The following is a 22,701-nucleotide window of genomic DNA, read 5'->3' on the forward strand; positions in this document are numbered from 1 at the left end:
CTGATCCCAGTCCATGTGACTCAAAATTTGAGAGTGGAGCCCAGGAATCTGCACATTGGACATGCTCTGCAGATGATTCTGAAAAGATTAAAAGCTTGAGGACCACTGCCTTAGAACCATGGTCTCCCAAGATGGCTGCTCATTTCCTGGGGGACATGTACACTTCTCCATGTCAGTGCAGGAAAAACATATCAGAACTTGTATTTATATTTATTATCTTATCCTTTAAACACCTGATTAAGCATATCATACAATATGCAAAATATTTTGTTACAGTAGTTATTTATAGAAATAAATTTGTACACCTATGTTGGCGAACATGCTCAAAACATTTTTACTGACGGGTTCGCAACCAAGCTGGAGTATCAATTCTCGGCACAAGGACTTCTTCAATGCCTAAATGAGAAAGCAAGGAATGGGCCCTGTAAATAGTCACCCTAAGATTACCCTATAAATCAGTGAGGTATTGTGAAAAGAACTTAGGGGTTCTGCACTCCGACAGCATCTCAACCCTAGAAGAAAAGGGAGACAAAGGCTTCAGTGCAGAGTTGAGGTGGCTGAGGTTGGATTCTCTGTCTTGAGCCCCCGAGTTTTTACCCACTCCCATGCCCTCTTCCCCCTGGTTTATAAGAGCACGCTGTTTCTCCTAGGAGGAAGTAGGGGATCAGCAGCAGAACAAACTGCACCATCCGTCCTGCCAGTTGTCCAAAATATAAATCCCAACTCTGGCATCAGCAGAGAAGGAGTAGTTTCTGAGTTATAATAATAACTTCCCTTTCTCAGGCAGAGAAAAAGAAATGCTAGAGTAGGAGAAACACAGAGCAGGTGATGGTTACACCTGCAGACAGTTCTGCTGACAGCAACAGAAGCAGCCAGGATCGCCAGAAAGGAGATATAAATGGAGAACTCCAGGAGGGAGGAAACAGACGGGAGCACATACGTGCTTCTCTGCCCTGCGCCCCAAAGTTAGCGCTTAGCCCAGACCTGGAAACGTCCAATTCCTCTACTGTCTGCAGGCATTATGCACTCACTGCCTTCCCCAAGACCATATGATCCCCTAAGTAGATGCATGTTTAGATCAGGAAAAGGGGAAAACATAAGGGGCAGTCACAGATCAAACCATGTCCATTACCAAGGAGAGTCACAAAGATGAATAGATGTATAAGGGCCACTCAAATGGAGGGCCACCCAAATGGAGGGCCACCGTCCCAGAATCCCACGATCATAGAACGTAAAGGTTAAGAAAAAAAATAACCAAATCTTAGTTATTCACTTGTTCATTTCTCATTGAGCAAATATTTATCAAGCCCCTGCCATGTGTCAGGCATGTGCTATGTGTTGGCCCTGCTCTTATGAACCTCAGGGATAAATACGGGGAGACAGACAACATCCGAGTCGGCAAACATAATTATAAAACGTGATAAATAGCAAGACAGAAAGTAATCCAGTGTGGTGATGCAAGTGAATGGAGGAAAACCTCCTGGAACAGGCTGGTATACAGAAGGCTTCTGAGACGATGGCAGCTTACAGGTGGGGAAACTGAGGCCCACAGAAGCGTGAATGGCAAGTCACTATCAGAGAGGGAGGCAGAGCTTAGATCCCGCTGTGGGATTTCCTCTCTAGCCATGCTGCCTCCTGCACCTTGGTGCCCTTTAAAGCAGAGAGAACACCCGGGACCCCTTTTGGGGTCATTTACAATGAAATGTGTCCACTGCAGCATTTGACTGAAGTGAGCCTCTTTCAAAACTGGGGCTCTTCCCAAGCAGTGGGGGTGAGCTGAGCACCTCTTGGTCCACACTCCCTATGGAGCCCCGGCAGGGTGGCCTGTGCATGGAGAAGCACTTCCACACGCCCACAAATTGCTGGGCTCTTCACCCCACCTGGAGGCAGCTGCCATTCACTGGGGAAGTGAGGACAGTTTACGTGATTGGCTTCCCTGGCAACTAAGATGTCATCAAATGCAGCCTCTCGTGGACTGATCTGCAGTTTATCCAAACCAAGTTCTCAAACCCTCGGTTCCCTAGGAGCTCAAAATTCACCCTCCACTTACCTGGCAGGTTTAGCCTCAGCCTAGGGTTTGGTGATAATAATAATAACAAAGCTACCATTCACTGAGTGTTTTCTGTGTGCCGGACATAGCACCAAGTGCTTTTCCTTCATTTTGATCCCCACAGTCACTCCACAAAATATCTCCACTTATCTTCATTTTTCAAAAAGGACAAATGGTTCGCAGAGAATGAAATGATTTTCCAAAAACACTATAGCTACTGGGTTTAATTTAAACTGAGGTCACGAGGTCTTCAAAGCGTTCCTGAGTTCCACACAATTACTGCTGGCAGAACCTGATTCTGCCATCATGTGTTGAGTCCCCACTGTGTGCAAGACGCGGCACTAGGTACCCAAGAAACCTTAATCTACTCAGACTGAGGACTCTCACCCTCGAAATGAGAACACCCCTGGGAAGAGAACTCATGTTCGCTAAATAATCTAAGCATTAGGGGGGAGAGCAGGGGGTGGTGGCGGAATGAATATCAAAATCACATCACCCTACCTCCAACCTCTCAGTACTTTTTTTTCTCCTTCCTTTACTCTCTTCACCCACTCGTCCCATCATTCCTTTTCTCACTGCTTTCTCTCTCTTCATGCACAAAAAAGCTGCCCCTAAGCTTACCTGTCTCACTCTCGAGTGCCTGCCAGCCTACAAATTTAACTCCGATCCTAGGGGCTGCAGCACTTTCCTCCTCCAGGAAATCTCCCGCTGCTTCCCACAGAAGCAGAGGCAGAGGATACCCTGAACTACCCCACAATCCCACCACGCCTGGGGGCCCACCCCTCACATTAGGTCAAAGCTCTCCCAGCTGGTTTATGTTCCACCATCTCTGGTGTCAGAGCAATGTGGCCAAACAAGTAGATATGAGAAGTGAAGAGATAAAGTCAACGCCTCCCAAAACCTCCCCCTTAGGTCCCCTATCACCAGCGGCACCCCCAAACACACCAACAGCCCTACTCAAAGGACCCTAAACCAGGTAGAAGGCACCTTTCTCTACAGCACTTTTCCCTGCTGACCTACAAGTTCTTTGCTAACTGAAGTAATTCACCATGGGAGAGGAAAAGAATTATCCCCAGGCAGTTAAGAAGGACTCAGGGAGCCAAGTCTCCTTCCTGGGAGGGGCACGGTTAAGGCACAATCCAGCATTCCCTCCACACCACAGGGCCACAAGCCTTCACTCACCTCGACCCCCTTCAGCCTTTACCTTTACCATCTCCCTTTTGGCAGAAACTACAAACCCTCCAAATATAGAAGCCAACCCCCAAAGCACTCCTGCCTCTGGGGAAGAGCTCCAGGTGATCCCACACCAGCCACTGGCAAAGTCCTTGTGCCATAATCTCCAAGGGCCCCCTGTCACCTACTTGGCACATAGAAAGGATAGCTTCTTCCTCAGGGAGGAGACGTGGTAGTGACAGGCCTGCTTGACAGCCGTGTTGCAAGAGATGGTCTTGGCACGCAGATTCTGGACCATGCTGAGCTCAGGGCAAGGCCGGGCTCATGGCACCTGGGACCTCAAGGGCTGGGGACGCTTCCTGGAGCCGTGTGCAGGTGCTGCCACTGCAGTTTCCCCAGCTGTCGACCTTGGGCTCCTGCACATAAGCTCTCTTGGCCTGCCATTCAATACCGAGCGCGGCATTACCTGAAGTTCCATATTACCAGCATCCCCTCTGCCCTCTGCCCAGATCACAGCTCCAAACACAGCCCTCCTCCATCTTTCCAAGTCTGGCAGCGCTCTGGGCAGTGGGTGAGTTTCCTTTCCTCCTCTGTCCTCAGACAGGAGGCTGGAGCTGTACCTGCATGTGATGTCAGCTGCCGGAGCTGGAAGGAGAGGGAAGACTGGCAGGCAGTGCTCCCAGAGGGTTTGTTCCCTGGCTCCTTCCTCATGGGGAAGCTGCCTGGAGAGATCACCTGAGTGTCCACGGGACCATGGGGAATTCAGTGGCCAGGCAGGTAGATGGAGCTTTATGGAGTGCTCCGGAAATAGGCTATTCTGGGACAAGTGCTAGGATAGAGTAGGCAGAATTGAAAACACCTTTCTTTCTCATAGGAAGCTATCTGTTCCAGTGGCTAGACATAGCTCTGGAAATACTGGGCCTGAATTCTAGTCCTGCCTCAATTCCTGAGACTTGTGATCTCACTGCAAATGGCAATAGCCTGTCTTCTATTCATTCATCCATCAATTCCAATGAACATTTCTTGAGCACTTTGTGCCAGGTACAAGAGATACAGTTCCCGTCTTCCAGGGTCTCATCAGCTGGTGGGGGGGGGGGGGGGGCGGGGAGGGACCCGCAAGCAAACAAAGGACTGCATACAACATGTAAACAACAGCCTAGGCCTATGCCTGAAAAACAGGTGTTACACGGTGCCTGGGTGGCTCAGTAGTTGAATGCTCGCCTTTCATGCCGGAGACCCAGGTTCGATTCCCAGACTATGCACCCGCCCCAAAAAAAACCAAACCAACAAACAAAAAAATGGGTGTCAGGACACCTACCCTCCCCACCACAACTGGAAGAAAGGTCAGTAATTTCCAGAAAGGCATGAACATCTTTTAAGCTGGTCAGAGACAAGATAATGCAGAAATTCCCCAAATTAACTTTAGTCCCATTCCACCTTCCTCGATTTTAGGAGATAATCCCATTACACAGAGAAAATAGATCCTGCTGCTTCCTCATCTCTTCCCTTTCTTCCTGCATCACCTATGAACCTACTGGGTCCACACCAATTGTTATCTCCTATTCACAGCTAATTCGTTCACCTTCCTCTTGAGAAGTTAAGGCTAAGAATTGCAGAGAGGATACAATCCATTTGTTCATTCAACAAACATTTACTGAGTTTGCTCTTGAGTCCTAGGACTCAACTGTGGAGACCTCTCTTATCATATCCAAACTATTACCAAGTCTTGGCTATTTTGTCTCTAAAATCTAACCTAAATTCATGTGCTTAATTTTTATTTTCACTACTACCACCCTAAGTTCAAATGGTCACTATTCCTTTGCCTGAACTATTGGAATGGCCTCTCAACTGTCTCAGCTGGTCTCCCTACACCCACCAGGGCTGCGTCCATCCTTTCTCTACATTGCAACTGGAGCAATCTTTTCAGAATGCAAATCTGATCTGGTCACCTCCCTTCTTAAAGGCCTGTGATGGTGTCATGATGGTCTTAGAATAAACATTCAAATCCCTGTCATGGCCAACAAGCTCCGGTCTCATCTCATCTCCTCTGTCTCGTCTCACTGATCTTGGCTTGAGCAGGACAGCCTTCTTTACTGCCCTTCAGCCAGGACCAATTTCTCTGAGACACTCCCTCATAGAATCATGTTTCCTTACTTTAGTGCACATATCTAAGTTTGTATTTTCTCTGTCATACCCTCAGCTGTGTTAATATTGTTGTCTCAATTGCGTTGGAAACTCCATGAATGTACAGTATACAACTGATAAATGTTTGTTGAATGAACAGATGGATTGTATCCTCTCTGCAATTCTTAGCCTTAACTTCTCTATCCGTTTCTAACTTCAGAGATTATAAAATGCTTGTGTCTCTCCATATTAAAATAAAATGTCTCCCCAATCACCTTTGCCTTCTCCTCTAGATATTCTCCTTGTACCTTTTCTTTCCAAACTTCTACAATGAACTCTTGATATTCAGTCTCTTCTCCCTCACCTTACACAAACTCCCCCCAAATCCTTTACAGTCACCAGTGACCTCCTAATTGCTACTTCAGAGGACACTTTTCAGTGTCCTCTTATCTTATCTTACCTTTCTCTACCCCTTTGACTCTCCTCTCTTGCTTCTATATTACTCTCTCCTAGTTCTCCAGGCTTCGACGGGCAAGCTTTTGTGAATTCCTCCTTCTTTTACTTTCTGCTAAACTTGCAAATCCCAAGATTCTTGCCTCAATTGCATTCTTACTGATGTGTTCTTCCACAGTAATGATTTCTAAACAGGTAGCTTTAGCCTTGACTTCTGAGCTTCAAACAGGTAGAAGCCAGCTGCCTAGGGTGTCTCTCCCCCTGCCTGCTCCAGGAGTACTTTAGACTCAATATGTTCAAATCAAACTTACCACCACCTGGGCTTTTCAAATCTGTCCTATTTCTTCCTTTACCCATTATTTTAATAATAATAATAGGAAGCATATATATGATACTAGCCATGTGGCAGGCACTTGGCTTATTCTAATCATTACACACACACACTCAAATTTCTCAACAACCCTATGAACTGTGTACCATTATTATATCCATTTTATAGATGAAGAGAGTGAGGCACTGAGGAGAAAGTGACTTGCCCAAGACTACACAGCACATGGCAAAAACAATCACCATCCAGGCAGGCACTTAACTGCTAGACAATGATACCTTTTACTAGCTACCCAAGCTAGAAACCTGAGGTTCACACTAAGATAACCTCCTTCAATCCTGATGTAAGTCCTGTCAAATCGACCTATTGAATACCTTTGACTGGTTTCTTATTTTCTGCCTTTTCTGCAACTACCATAATTCAGAGATTCCTCATTCTGGTCTTGGATTTACCACATCAGTAAACCCAAACTGGAGTAGCCCCAAGCCATGGTCTTCTCACATCCTCCTGTTAAGTTTTCTTGCCGCACCTACTACTACTTGATGTTTCTTACTTGTTTATTTAAAAGTAAGCATGAAAGGAGGCACCCCCTGGGCCTGAAGAATGCCAGCAAGTCACACAGATGGCCCAACAAGTACTTGTTAAATGAGGAAATGAATAGGAAAATTAGCCGTTTCCTTCTTTGTTGAATGGCTTCCAGTCTTTATCCCTTAAATCCACCTCCCACATTGAGACCAAAGCAAGTTTGCTCACAAGAAAACCTGGGTGTGGCCTGGGCCCCCCTTTCTGCAAATCCCTTGGTGATTCCCCAACCTGTCTGCATAAAGCCCACTCTTTACCAGGACATAAAATGGGGAGGCTCCTACTCACGTGTCAAATATGACTTCCGGTCACTCACCAACCCCTGCCCACCTTTCTGGGACATTATGCTCCAGTAACACTGAAGTAGCTGCAGTTTCTGAGCATACCTTGCTTTTGCACGCCTCCATGCTTATGAACAACTTGTTCCCTCTCCTGGGAATGCCATCCATGTGACAGCCTCCTACTCATCCTGCAGCTTCCAGCTGAAGCACACCAGCCCCCACCCCAGCCCCAAGCAGAGTAGGTATGGTTTCCCAGGACAAGTTTATGAACTCCACTGAGCTTCAGCTTCCTAAATGCTAACACAGGAATAATAATAGCATCTACTAGGTAGACAGCTTTGTTGAGAGGATTAGACTAAAAAGTGTACGCAAGATTCACTGCACAGTGTACCACACTAAGGCAAGGTGTTAATAATGGGGTGTGGTATATGGGAACCCCACATTTTCTGTATAATTTTTCTGTAAACCTATAACTCCTCTAATTAAAAAGATATATAGATTCACTGCACAAGGATTTGGGTACACAGTAAGCACTTAGTAAACAACATTTTTACTTTATAAACGATGCAGGTATGTCTCACCATAAGACAACAGGCTCTTGAGGGGGAATCCCATGCCTTGATCCATTTATCCTTAGTGTCTATACCTGACATTTTGAGGGTGCTCAATATTCTGCACATTCTTACTGTCTTTGCTTCTTCAGGACAAAAGAGTGTGGATCTGCTGAGAAACTGAGAGTAAAATCTTACAACAGCTATAATCATCAGACTATCAGCAGCTACCATGTATTAAGCACCTACTATGTACCAGGTACTTTCCATATATGACATCCGTTTTTCCTTACAATAATACGATGACCATAGCATCTTACAAATGAGGAAACCAAGGTTGAGGAAAGCTAAATAAATTGCTTTTTAAAATGCACCATTAATAAGGAACAACGAAGGTATTCAAAACTAAGGTTGTCCACCTCTAGAGTTGTTTTGCTCTTTCTGATACACTCCAGTGCTTACCGGCAGACAGTGAAGGCCCATTCATTTTTGTGGCCTGAACTTTAGCAGGCTCTCCGGTACTTTGCAGACATTTAATGAAAAGTTGTGGCCCACATGTCTGCCTGCAGAAATGGATATCTGACTGCAAGCTCTGGTCCAAGAGCCAGGATGGCTCTGCTGCCCAACCTTTGGAGTCTTCATTTTCCTGCCACCAAGAGGCTTCCTAGTCAACTTAGACCACACTTCTGTGCAAACAACACTGTTGTGCATAAAAGGTACTTAGTCAAACAGCTCCTTTTCTGCAGCCCTTGCTTTGAAAGCACCTGCCTTCAAGTGAATATACTAAATAAAGATCTGGGAGCTTGAGAGACCCTAACAATTGGTTCATTTTGGGCTGAACCTGGGAGCTCGTGTTTTATAAATGTACCCCTAAGCTCCATCTAGAGCATGGAAATGGATGAATGCTCCCCCCATTTCAGTACACACAGACACACACACACACACATACACCACTTTGGGGAAGTTACCTAGTTCACTTCCTACTGGTAAGCTGGGGGAGATTATTCCTTTCTCTGAGACAACTGGCGTTTTCCAGTAAACTGAGTCTTCATGTAAAATCAATACTTCTCCCAGATTCCACGCCTGCTCAGGCAACAATCATTTTTCTGAATCCACCCACCCTTGTCCCCTGCTAGCATACCAAAAGCTTTCCTTTAGGACAGAACATTAATGTGAGTAAGAAAAAAAATTTTTTAGAAGGCCATAGGTTTGGATACCACATTGGGCCATTTCACCACTGCTGTAGCGTGGACATTATAAGGTAACTATTTTGTTTCTAAACACTATATCCATTCTGAACCTTGTGAAGGGACAAGAAAAAGAAAAATCAAGATTTTGGTCAACTGGTTGAAAGTGCATCTTATGGTCAAGGAGTATAATTTTTATTTTTAAAACAAAAGAAATCCATGTTGACTTTTGGCCTGCTCTATACAACTATCTCAATCATACAACCGATGGTGTGGTTTGAGAGCTATGAGCAGCCACAGAAAAGGGCCCACGCTACCCACCGAGAGCTGACCATTTCTGTGCAAGACAATAATAATGCCTGCTCTCCTAGCCTTCCAGCAAGTGGCCAAGGGTAAATGAGCTGACTGCATGGAGGCCACACCTGTGGAGGAAATGCTGGCCTCACTGCTGGGGTACACTGCCTGCTAAACGTGCTCCCAGGCTGAGAAGCAGGAGACTGAATTGCCATCCCACTGCAAATCTCCCCAGGATTTGGATCTCACCATTTGCCGTAGGCCAGGACATCACAGACTAACATCTGAAACACCCCAGAGAGACTCTTAATTGGGTGGAAACATATTAGAGGAAGGATTAGGTGCAGTGTGTAAGGGTTTGTTCTGAGCAGAGGCTGGGTGATTAATTAGTGTGCTGGGGACAATTTGTTCTCTCCAGGAGAAGGAACCCACTGGCTGAGAAGGGAAGAAAGACTCATTTCAGAAAGGCCATGGTGAACATACAGCAATCACGACTTTCTGAGAGGAGGGTCTACCGGGACCACCACAAGAAGCCTCCTTCCGATCACAGCCCTCTCTGTAACTCTTACTGCCCAAAGCAAGCTGACCCAAAACGGCATCCACATCTACCATGGAGACTTCAGGGACTGGAGAGTTGGGGGTGGGGGTGGGGAGAAGCCAAAAGGACCAGGCAAGAAATCTAGAGGACAAAGGTTTGGATAGGGGATCCTTTATAACATTTCATTTGGTTGGGGAGTGGGCAGAGAAGACTAGAAAACAATTTATAACAACGGACAATCCCAAATAGCAAACAAAAGGCAGGGCTATTTCTAGTTAAGCAAGCAGACACTTCCTAGAGTTAACAGTTGAAGTTGCATTGGGAAATGCATATTAAAGTGTGTGCAATTCAGTACTTGTTCCTCTTGCTCAGGAATGCCCTCAAAAAGCTGAGATAATATAGAATGAGCGGAGAGGCTGACAATCAAAGAACGGACAGGAGAGGAGCAAAAATAGGTGTGATGACCAGAAATGGATGGAACACTTACCAGAGATGTCTGGCCAACAAGAACTGGGAGAAGAGTTGTACTACAGGAATTCTATGGCCCTCTCACTTTACGATATGGTTGCTAAAATCCAGAAAGCATTGCAAAGACAGCGTCACCACTCTAGGAACTAAGGGGACTGAGTTCAGATCAGCGCATAACCCATTAAACATCTCCACAAGAATGATTAGTCTTTGCCTCTTGGGGGCTCTTGTCTCTCTCTAAACTGACAGCTGAACTGTTAATTTTGGTTAACATGGGCACAAAATGAGAACTATGGAAGAGCTCTCAAGACTTTATACTCTAAAGAGATAAGGATTAGAAAGGTCCCATGCTTTCACCTAAGGCAAAATTCCCTTGTATGACACACCATCTAGCTCAAACATTTCTATGGAGGGGATAACCTTGTATATTACTTGGAAGGTCTCTAATCACAGAGAAATTCTTCCTTATCCTGAACTGAAATCCTTGTCATTTAACTTCTATCCCTCTAATTCTGTCTCTTAGTTCTTCAGATATTTAAAGAGTGCTGTTATAGTCATTCTTAATCTTCTCTTTTCAGGCCAAACCCCTTTTCTTCTACCAACTTTTTTAATAATACAGTTACACTAATCACTCTTTTCTGGGCTCCAACAATATCCATTTCCAAAGAACCGGGCATAATTCACCAGGTATGATTGCACTATTAAAGGCTACCAGGAAATCAGTTTTTTGTTTGCTTGTAAGTTTGCTTGTTTTTTATACTATTTTTTCTGTTTACTTTTTTTTAAACATGGGCAGGCACCAGGAATCGAACCCAGGTCCTCTGGCATGGCAGGTGAGCATTCTCGCCTGCTGAGCCACCGTGGCCCACCCAGTTTGCTTGTTTTTTAATCTATGTACTGCACTCCCAGTAATTAATTCAACACTTTCATAGAGTGTTGAGAACTTGTGCATATTAGTGGTGTATATTTGGCTGGTAAATAAACCCTCCAAGTTCTTCTTCACATGAAATCCTGCCAGATTAAGCTCCTCATGGCAATCCTACACTTAAGAAATGAATCCTTTCTACTCTAAATATATGATAACCACATTCCCTTTTTAAAGGTACAACTCCTTGTTGGTTTCTACCCATTGTTATATTTGAAAAATACCAAAACTTGATTCTCTCATCCAAGGTTGTCTACATTCCCTCTCCACTGGGTTACCACCATAAATACAATAAATGTGGGAAAGGTCTCTTCTACTTTTTCATCCAACTTGTTGATAAAAATGGTAAACAGGGCTGGGGCCAAAAGCTGAGCTCTACGATATACCAACTGAGACTCCTTTTCAGTTAAAAAGCTTTAGAATATTCGACTTTCTTTGGGCCCAGAAGTTGAACTTGCTACAACAGATCCCCCTCACTCTACTGTACCCTGACACTTCCCAGCATCCCACAGGCAGTCTAGGAAGCAGAGGCTGGCTGGTCTGTGTATCCTGAGTGCTTCAACTCCTCAAGCTAGCATTCAGAGCCTCCACAGTCTCATTGCACTCCACACTTCCAACCTCATCCTCTACTCATCTCTAACATCCAGTTCAAGCACTCTGGTGTTCTAGTGCCTCCTGATGCCGCATATGCCATCCAGCCCTCACAACTTTCCTCAGGCACAAAACACCCTTTTCCCTCCTGATCCAGACCACACACAAACCTTATGGAGTAGCTCAAGTCCTGAGCCCACCATGAAGTCTTCCCAACATATTTGGTTTCCCATATACCGACTTCTCCCCTTGATGAACTCCAAGCACCTTTAGAATTGGACCCTCTGTGTTATTCCCTCTTGTTTCCTGAGTGGACGTCCTGTCTTGCCAGTTAGTCTGTCAACACAGAGGTCTGACGGTTTCCTATTTCCCTTCAGTTGCCCACAGCTCAGGCACCCAATAGGAATGTACTCTTAACCACACGTTCCACCCAATCCCTGCCATCTTTGCATCCAGGCTGTCCCTCCTCATTTGACTCCTACCTTTCTTCCCGCATTTGAGGACTCAGGAACCTGCTCGAGTCATCGTCGTGGCTGCTTTGCTGGCTGCTCTGCTGGCTGCTGAGGAAAGACACAGGATATGAACCGTTAAAGTTCAGCTTCTTTCTCAACCCTCGGGGAGCCGTTTAGACTTCAACGAGACAAAGAAATCGGGTTACAACACTTTAAAGATACATGTTCCCCCAAGCAAGTGTAGCATAAAGAGTGCATTGACAGACAATGGACATGGGCAATGACACAAACTTGGTGAAAATCCCACTCATCACACCTGCTACTATCTGTTACTAACCAGAGAGAAGAGCTGGATACTGACCTGCCGCCGTGGTTCACCCTGCTTAGATCTCAACAAGTAAGTGTCTCCGGCCTTCTCTGAACCTGGGCCTCTTAATCTCCACGACAGGACAACTGCCCTGTTCTTCCTCAACCTCACCCATTACGCCCAGTGACTCACACAGAGGGTGCAATTCGGGGAGAGGGGAGGAAATCCCAGTAAGACAAAAGACTTGATGGGGTCGGGTTGACTGGTCTGTTTCTCTGCCTCCACAGAAGGCTGACGGGGGTGAGAGGCTAAAGAGGGAATAAAGGGAGGAACTCCTCTGCTCCTTAAGGTCCTGGAGGAAGAAGATTCTGTAGCATAGGTTCACAACCACAGATCTTTAATTTGCCTTACATTTTGGTAACGTGAAATTTAACTGTCTTCCATCTTCACTCTAGGCTCACTGGAGAGAAAGAAAAGCTGCTTGGATACCTCCTTACACTAACTGATCATATAGTTGATGAACATATACTTTTAATAGATGCTAACTATTAACTCCTCCAAGCACCTGATAGTTTAGATCAGGAGTCAATAAACTACAGCCCGAGAATCAGATCTGGAGCCACCTGTGTACAGCCCCTGGTGCTAAGAATGGTTTTTACATTTCTAAATGGTTGAAAAAGTATTTTAAAGGAATAATATTTTGTGACACATGGAAATGATATGGCATTCAAATTCTGCCAACCCTTGCTTTACACAGATTCTATTAATGATAAATTCCCATTACCATAAATGTCTCTATAATCAAGGCTCCAGCACAGCCAGAATTGTTTCCTCTTCCTGGTAGACTGTTCACCACAGTAAGATGTATTGATCTCTGTAGACTGCATTCTTTAGATTAGATCCTCAGTAGACCTCAAACTCTTTGAACAATCTTCCAGGGTAAGTGATTGCTCCACTGCCTGTTTGCGCTCAACCAAAAAAGCTTACGACTTTTTTGTGGTCACAGCCATAATCATGCTCTTATGTCCTTCCAGCAAGAAGTAAATGATCTTAAAGCAAGATATATCAAAATTTTCAACACACACACACACATACACTAGACATCAGAGTAGTGCCATACACAAAGTCTCCAGTTGCTTGGACTTGTATGCTATCTTCTTCTTGTTCCTTTAAGAGGGATGCTTTCCACAAAGAACTTCTCTGCCTCTTGCTCATTATGGAGGAATGCCCATCACTCCCACTTGGCTTGTTCTGAGAGATTTACCAATTTATAATACCTTATTACAAAATTTCACTACAATTTCGTTGACCTATTGTGTTTCTTACATTAGAACTGACATCTTATACACATCAAGCAAACCTCTTATAAACACAACCTGGGATAAATAGTATATCCAGCAGGCAGACCAAAGAACACTGGTTGAGAGAGGAAAACCAGTCTATACCACTGGCAGCACAGAGGGAGGAAAAGGAGGAGGGTGTTTGGGAGCCCCAGGTTTGACACCATCTACAGCCAACGGGGCTCAGCCGACCCAGTGACCATGATCAGCGTCACAGTCACAGTCTCTTCTCCAAGGCAGAGGTGGAACCTGACTCTGAGCCAGGATGGGCTGGTCCTCCCTACTACCTACCCTCCCCTTAGCAATTAAACTTTAAAGCTGAGCTGATAAAGGGTGCTCCCAGAAGAAAACAATGTACCAAGATTTCGGAAAAGTAATTCTGAGCGGATATAAGGAAGTGAACCCACCAGGTGGCACTGTGGGCTTGCATACCAGAACCGCTTACAACAAGGCAAACCAATCCAGAGCTTCAGAAACCAGAACAAGGACCCACCTTTTTGCAACCCCTTCTGGCTTTCCCATTGCTTAGAAAACAACAGTTCAGATGGTGGATCTGAATGCCACAACGAATCACCTTCAAGCTGTTTACTGGTATTAAATAATGAAGAAATAGCAATGTGCATACACCCCCCTAGTATTTATATAATGCCACTGTGTGGTCGCATCGAGGCAGTGGTTAAGAGCCTAGATGCTACAACATGCTGCCTGGGTCTGAAGCCAACCTTCTCCATTGACTAGCGAGTGAGTTAACATCACTTTCCCTACCTACAAAATGATACCTATTTCCTTTCATTACAGTTCTTACCATGTTAGGTTATCGGGAAGGTTAAAGAAGTAATATAGGTGAAGTTTGGAGAATAGTGCCTGGCACATATCAACCACTGCATAACACTAGTTATCATTATTATGCATAAGGTGGGTTATGAAAATAAAGACATGAATCAGACAACGTTCTCTCAAGGTGTTTAAATCCAGAAAGGAAGACTCAGTATAAATAACCACCTTTAAAAGGAGAACATGGTAACTCTAAGAAGTACATATTAAGTGCCACAGGAAAAGTCCTCACTTCCACACATTTTTTTTTAGCAAAAAGACATTTTTTTTCTCTCCAGAGTTGTCTGCAGATCTTAAACACAACTTTTTTTTTAAGCTCTTCTTTGTCATTGGTTCACCAGCAATGTCTCTTTCCCTACGATTTTACTATGAAATAAAGCTGGCAAAACAGAAAACATTAACCTCTTCAAGGGTTGTATTTTCAGGATGATGTTATGCATTTTACTTAATGCATGTACATACATGTATGCATAGACCATGAAAAAATCACATCCCTCATAATTAGAATTTCAAATGATTTTCACATGCTACGGTATAATAGAATTTCTGTCGCTGTTACACGGTCTAGATTTTTTTTTTAAGGTACAAGGAAGTACAGCAAGGAGTGACTGGAAGCACATGGCCTTTGATTTGAGGAGTTCTAGATTCAAACTCAGGTCCTATGGCTTCAGTTTGCTGGCTGACTTCAAGGAATTTACTAAAGATCCTTAAGTCCTGGTTCCTAAATTTGTATTGTGGTAATATTGATTAAACTAACTAAAACAAGCAAAAGAACTGTGACAGGAGTAAGTAGCAAGCTGACTCAACGCCCTTCCAAATCCTCTTATAACTACTTTTCAGCTTTAGAGGACATGGGACACAATTCTGATCAATGATTGTACATGGAAGTCTCCAGGGAAGGATTTCCCTTCTCAACTACAAAGACCAAGTTTTGGGTCCTACCTCTTTCTTCCAGTTGAAAAGAATATTGATGGATGGAGGTACAGCAGTCATCTTGCAGCCAAAAATAGAAAATCATCTGCTAAGAATGGCACAGAGGAAGTCAGCAGGAACCTAGATCCCAGATGACATTCTTGAGCAGCTGGACTTGGACTAGGCTATCTCAAGGCTTCTTACCATGCAAAATCAATAGCCTCCTATCTAAAAAAAGCCACTGTTTTTCAAGTTAAAAAAAACTGCTACAGAGAATAGAGAAAGATCATTTCCTTCTGGGCTAGTGAGAGAAGAGAGTCTCAACAACGAGGTTTTCACACTGACACTTGAAATTAGATAGACTCAGGACAAGTAGAAATGAAGGAAAAAGGTGGTCTAGTTCAGCTTCATATAACAAGCATTTATCATGGACCAGTGGGGATGGAAAGGTGAGGAAGATATGGTCCCTCCCAGCAAGGAGTTCACTGTCAAGAAGGCACAAGTGTTGTGATGCTTCAACTTGTGCAGGATGGACAAGGTGCAGGTGACGGGCACCTTTGCTTGGAGCTTTCAGAAAACATGTCAGAGATGTGAATGCTGAGCAGGAGGGACTGCAGATAAATCCACGGTAGCAGGAGGCTGAGGGGTGGAGAGGACCCTTATTCCTCCAGACCCTCTCTCCTCCCATTTTTTAGACTTGTTCTTCAGCAGTCTTAAATAAGCTATAGGGATGTCAACTACTCCTCCACTCCCCATGAAATAATATTGTTGAGCCAAGTTTGCCCTTTCAGCTCTCCCCTTGGATGAGCCTTTTTGGATGATCCAGGTTGCCCAGCCACCAAGGCAGCTCACCTTGTTCCACAGCTGATCTTCCGGTATCCAGAGGGCCTAATAAAAGCAAGCCCCATCCTAGGTGCTTACAGAGGAGTGTGGAATGCCCGGATGCCACAGGCAACATCCTCATTCCCTCCAGAGCAATCAGGGCCCTGGTGGGACAGGGTGTCCAGCCTGGGTTCTCCAGCTTGAGGAAGTTGAGAACTTGGAGGAAGTCCAGAAGAGGACATTAACACGAGACTGTCTGAGAGCCTGATTTTTTTTAAAAAAAGTTCTAAATAAGGATTTGGAGTGACTTCACATGAGCACCAGATGACCTAAAGGTGACTTAACACTGCAATGAAGGGAACTTGTGCTTATAAGCAACTGTTACCTGTTCCACCAAGACAGCTAGAGAAAGAAAAAGGATGACTTAAATTCCTCCCGCTGAATATTCAAGCATCAGATAGAAACCACTGAATAAAGTAAACTTTGAAATTCTAGACTAGGTTATTAAATAAGGTAGGGAAGCTGTTTAAATCCAGGGCTGTTCCTGAATTTCACTGAAACAAATCCAATCTGAAAGCCTGGCTTAGTTCTCCACCAGCATGCCAGCGCTGGGAGCTTATTCCAAAAGGTCGTATTAACACCAACAGCATTGGGAAGGGCTGGGGAGGAACATGTTTGTAACCTGAGCCAAAGCACACCCCAGAATGCTGACATGTCCGGTAATCTCAGCCATGCAGGCTGGGTAAATCCCCACGGTTCCGCAGCTCTCTATTCCTCCCTCCCCCTACCTGGAAGGACACGTGAAGAAAGTACAGGCTAAACCCACAAGCTGCCGGGAAGGTGTCCTTTTGCCCTCCGGAAGGTACAGCTTTATTGCTAAGGAGACAGGATTGGGCAAGTGCTTTCTGAGTAAGTGTTTCATAACTAGAAACAGCTCTTGCTCTACCAGCCAAGCCAAAAAAAATCACAGCCTTTTAAACCTAGACAGGGTGTTGAGAGAGCCAGTTGGCTCCAAGCAGTGATTCAGTATTTCCAGAACTTAATGGAAATTGTACTTTTATCCACAGAAGGCCGTGTAGGTTAATTTATTACCTGCTTTTGCTTTTGGCTGCAATCAGAGCCCTCTAAGATGTTAGGAGCAACTATGTCATGCAAATTGGAAGGTTCAAAAGGCTCAGAGTGGTTATACAGAGAAGATCGGGTTTAACAAATGAGTGCTGAATCATTATATTGATATTTCTTTTAGTTTCCAGCACCTTAGAGCAGCTAGAAGTAAAAGCCTAAAACTGTGGAACTGTAACCCATACCAAACTCTGAAATCTGTTCTACAATTAATTGTTGTGATGTAGTTTGAAATTGATTGCTTTTTTGTATATATGTTATTTTTCACAAAAAGGCAAAAAAAAAGGAGAAAGAGGAGTATAAGAGAGAAGATAGTATTTAACCAATGAGTATGACTGCTGAATCATTATATTGATATTTCTTTTGGTCTCCAGTGTCTTGGAGCAGCTAGAAGAAAAATGAAAAATTGTGGAACTGTAAACCATACCAAACTTTAAAAGCTGTTCTATAACTATTTGTTAAAATGTACTCGGAAATTTATTACTCTTTTGTATATATGTTATATTTCACAATAAAAAAACGATAAAAAAACAAAGGCTCAGGATCTGTCCTGAAACTACTTGTTGAAGAGTTCTTCGAAAATGATACCTTTTTTCTTTCTCTGCTTTGTATATATGTTATATTATACAATAAAAAAAGTTAGAAAAAAAAGGCTCAGAGTGACAGTTATATATGTCTTCAAGTAATAAAAATGGGGAAGTAAAGTATTTTGGGCACTGGGACATAGTAGAAATAGCACGAAGACAGACCGGGCTGGGGTGAATCCGGCTCTGCTTCTTAGTAGTCCTATAACCAAGTCACTTGTCCTCTCTTACTCTGTTTCCTTATCTGAAAAATGGGAGAATGAAATAGCATTAATAGAATCGTGTTGAGGATTAAGTTGTGAATAATCCAATTCCAGGTCCTGAGCTCAGGATTTGGAGTCAGGGAAATACAAATTCTAGTCCTCATTCTGCCATTTAGCAGGCTGATGTTGGGCAAATTACGCAACTTCTCTAAGCATCACATGTGGGTAACATGTGATGTCTTAAACGATTCCAGTGAGGATCAGAAATGGTGAAATGATCGACAGAAAGTATCTAGGGCAGTGCCTGGCCCTCAGTAAGTGCAGCACAGACTACGAGATATCAATAGCACTTATTATTTACACATATAACATTAGCAGATGCACAGGAGAAAGATGATAAAAAAAGATCCATAGTTGCAAAAACACTGGGAACCAATGAACTGGTCTAACCTCTGCCTGAAAGCATGGCCACAAAATCACCGAGTTGGCTGTTTTCATGCTGAATTATCTCTGCACTTCAGTTGACTCTGGACTTGACAATTTCAGTTTAAGTAGGAAAGGTGTCTGGGGGCAGGGTGCCAAAGGCAGGTAGCGAAGTTGGGAATAAAGGTGAATAGCTTCCGTTTGTCACCTGGCAAGCAACTATGGGAAAATCTAATAATAGCAAACTATTAGATCTGTAAACAGACAGATGTGATTTGAGGGCACTGCCAATGACTCTCTGCATCTTACACCACCTGTCTGGAATATTCTCAAATACTACTTAGAAAACAACAGCTCAGAGGTGAAAACTGATCATTTGTCTTCAAAGTTAGTAGGACTGCTTCTGCATAATGGCTCCCTTGGGATTCTGCAAAGGGATGAGTAGCTGACCAAAGATGCAGGGATTCAGAATCCTATTAATATCTCTCTAACTCATTACAACTTACTAATACTTTTCTATGCAATAATTTTGTTCTTTTCTTTTTTTGCCTCTCAACAGGTCCTATGAATCTCTTGTCTTAAAAAAAAAAAAAAAACACGCTCTCAACTCCTTTGTTTTTTCTTCCCTGCGGCTACTTTACTGAAAGAATACACAGCTTGGTGATTGTCAAACATTAGTCAAAAATCATATCAGAAGAAGTTCATGAGTAGATTCCTTGGCCCTTCTCCACCCTTACTAAATCAGAATCTGAACCTTTTCAGTAATGCGTATTTTTAAAAAGCTTCCCGGTGATTCTAGGAATGAGTCCCATTGGACTTTACACTCAATGTGTCTACACCCTTCACCCACTGTGTCACTAATTCACCCACTGCAATCTAAGCCCCAACGCCATCACTCCTGGGTTTTATCACCGAGAACCTCCTTTCCAGCTGAAGCCAAAGACAACCATTAAATCCTAATCTTCTTTAACCATTATAGGCTTTAAGGTCCCCAGAAAAGTATGTTCTTAAACTTAATCTATTCCTGCGGGTGTAGACCTATTGTCAGCAGGAGCTTTTGGTGAGTAGGATCTTAAGATGTGAACCACTTCATTCAGGGTGGGTCTTAACTCTTTGACTTGTACTGGAGACTGATATGAGAGAATGGCATTCGGGCAAACAGGGAGAAAGCCCTGGAAGCTGAGAAAGAAAGCCACAGAAATAGAGGGAAGGCCAGACGCTGAAGGTGGTGAAACCCAGCTGTGAAAGGAGAGAGCAGCAGATGCAGCCATGCTATCGAGGAGCCCAGGACCACCTGCAGCAGGTCTTCAGGGAGAAAGCATCACCTGCCGATGCCTGATTTAGTCATCTTCACAGACTCAGAACTGCAAGCTTGTAAGCTAACCAATTCCCACTGCAAGAGTCAACCATTTCTGGTATATTGCATTTCTTATAGCATTAAATGCTTATTTTACATGAAAACAAAGATTGAAAATTAGTGAGCAAAGTATTCATTTCCTGGTGACTGCCCATGCCAAAAAAAAAAAAACGTTGACGGAAACATAATGATGAGAGCAGAATTTAATGAACATGAAAATAAGAAAAGTCAAGTGGGTCCACAGTGTCAAAGGTTAGTCCTTGGAAAAGATCAATGAATTTGACAAATATCTGACATGATATATGACAGAAAAAAGAGAAAGTGCAAGTGGATGGCATTAGAAATGAAAATGGGACATAACTGTAGACAGCGATTTTTAAAAAAAGAAAAGAAAAGAATATGATGGACAATTTTATGGCATTAGATTTGAAAACCTAGAAATGCAAGCATTAGTTAAAAATCTTCCAACAGAGAAAATAACAAGCCCAAATGGTTTTACTAATAGGTGCCATGAAACTTTGTTTTTGCACTTGTAATTCGTTTAAAATTTTTTTCCAGCGGTTTGGTAACTGTACATTCAGGAAACATTAGAGATAGAGTAGCTGTATTAGCTAAATGATAAATGGCTTTGTTGATACAGTAGCTGGTAAGTGGAAGAGCCATCAGACTCCTTTTTTGCTTCTTTTTTTTAAAATTTAGATATAATCACTTAAAGTGTATAATCAGCGGTTCACACTATCATCATAAAGCTGTGCATTCATCATTACAATTGATTTTCTAATATTTTCATTACTCCAAAAACCATAAAAATAAGAATAAAAACAAAAGCAAAAAAGAATACACAAAACATCTGATACCACCCTACCCCCTATTATTTATGTATTTAGTCTTTTTGTATTCTTACTCATCTGCCCATTTACTGGATAAAGGGAGTGTCAATCACAAGGCTTTTTTACACTCACATGGAGACATCTTAAAAGCTCTATACTTATTCAATCATCTTCAAGAATCAAGACTACTGGATTACAGTTCAACAGTTTCAGGTATTTCCCTCTAGCTACTTCAATACACCAAAAACTGAAAAGGTATATCTATATACTGCATAAGAATAACCTCCAGAATGACCTATCAACTCTATTTGAAATCTCTCAGCCATCAAAATTTTATTTTGTTTCATTTCTCTTCCCCCTTTTGGTCAAGAAGGCTTTCTCACTCCCATGATGCCAGGTCCAGACTCATCCCCGGGAGTTCTGTCCCACATTGCCAGGGAGATTTATACCCACGGTAGTCAGGTCCCATGTAGTGGGGAGAGCAGTGAGCTCACCTGCAGAGCTGGCTTAGAGAGAGAGGCCACATCTGAGCAATGAAAGAGGTTCTCTAGGGGGGACTCTGAAACATTATCATAAGTAGGCTTAACCTATCCTTGAAGGAATAAGTTTCATAATGGCAAGTCCCAATATCAAGGGTCCTTTGGTCTCACACAAAAGTTGAAATTTTAAAATACAGTCAATATCATCCTTTACCCTTTAGTCTGATTTACCTTAGTCCTAGCCAGATCAACTTCATTCATTTCTCTAATTCAAATCTGATCACTTTTTCAGTGTTTTTAACAGTTGCTGTATAAGGTAATACTGACTTTAATAGCTACAGAACTCTAGCTCTGTGTCTTAGGTGTCACACAAAGGTATAATGCATTTTGGCAGCCTAGCAAGCAAAAACAGCCATCTAGGCAGATTTGTCATGGATGATTATTTCTACTTTTGAAACTTCACTCTTCTTAACTTCTATGACACCACCCTTTTCTGGTTCTTGGTTTTGTCCTGTATCTCTATTTTTCTCTCATTTTTTGAAGAGCTTTATGAACTCTTCTTTTTTTTTTTTAATATGAACTCTTCTTCTTGACACTTAAATGTTTCCCAGGGGTAGGTCAGTCACTCATTGTTTAAACTACCTACTAGGCATTGTTCTAGAGTCTAAATGCAGGGTATAGAGAAGTAAACATGAAGGCAAGGTCTCAGCTCTCATAGACTACACATTCTGTCGTGTTCCATCCAGCGTTATTGCAGGACTCCCTAACCTAAGGTCCCTGGACTTCTGAAATTGTTATTAAATATTATACAATAGTGTACATTGTGTTGCTTTGAAGCCGTTAAGTACTCCAGAAAAGGCTACCCTCCTTTAACCCATTCCTGTGGGAACAGACCTATTATAGGTAGAGCCTTTGGTTAGGTTATTTCAATTGAGATGTGACCCAGCCAATTCCAGGTGGGTCTTAATCCTTTTACTAGAGTCCGTTATGAGAGAATAAGAGCTCAGGGATGCCCCAGAGAAGCAAAGAGCTGAATTTAAGAGAAGCTCACAGAGAAAAGCCCCAGAGAAGCTAAGAGAGGACCCACAGAAGCTCAGAGAGAAGGCAATGGTACCAGAAGCTGAAAACAAGAAACCAGGGAGCAAAGGACCAGCAAATGCCAGCTATGTGCCTTCCCATGCGACAGAGGTGCCCTGGATGCCTGCAGCCTCTCTTCCAAGTCCAGGTATCATACTGCTGATGCCTTGACTTGGATTGTAAATTATCAGTTAATAAATCCCCATTGTAAAAGCCAACCCATTTCTGGTATATTGCATTCTAGTAGCTTTGGCAAACTGAAACACATGTTAATAAGAGGTGGAAGGGGAGAGTTCTCATCCAATTCTCAAATAGGACCATAAAAGCTTCAAATTCACTGCAATACACACTCTTTGAGGCAATACAAAGCCCACATACAAGGCTTTGACTATGATGGCCATGCTGATGACTTCT

General features: G+C 43.2%; 1 protein-coding gene across 2 annotated transcripts in view; it reads right to left on the reverse strand.

The window, feature by feature from the left end:
* The window catches only part of GRAMD1B (GRAM domain containing 1B), a 185,899-nt gene that overhangs the window by 115,119 nt on the left and 48,079 nt on the right, over positions 1 to 22,701 (reverse strand). For both annotated transcript variants that reach the window (XM_077112619.1, XM_077112616.1), the window contains exon 2: positions 12,028 to 12,105. In XM_077112619.1, coding sequence (XP_076968734.1) covers positions 12,028 to 12,041 — 14 coding nt within the window. In that variant the 5' untranslated portion in view covers positions 12,042 to 12,105. The remainder of the gene's footprint in view (positions 1 to 12,027; positions 12,106 to 22,701) is intronic.

This window comes from Tamandua tetradactyla, chromosome 8, assembly GCF_023851605.1.
Source record: "Tamandua tetradactyla isolate mTamTet1 chromosome 8, mTamTet1.pri, whole genome shotgun sequence".
Taxonomy (NCBI): Eukaryota; Metazoa; Chordata; class Mammalia; order Pilosa; family Myrmecophagidae; genus Tamandua; species Tamandua tetradactyla.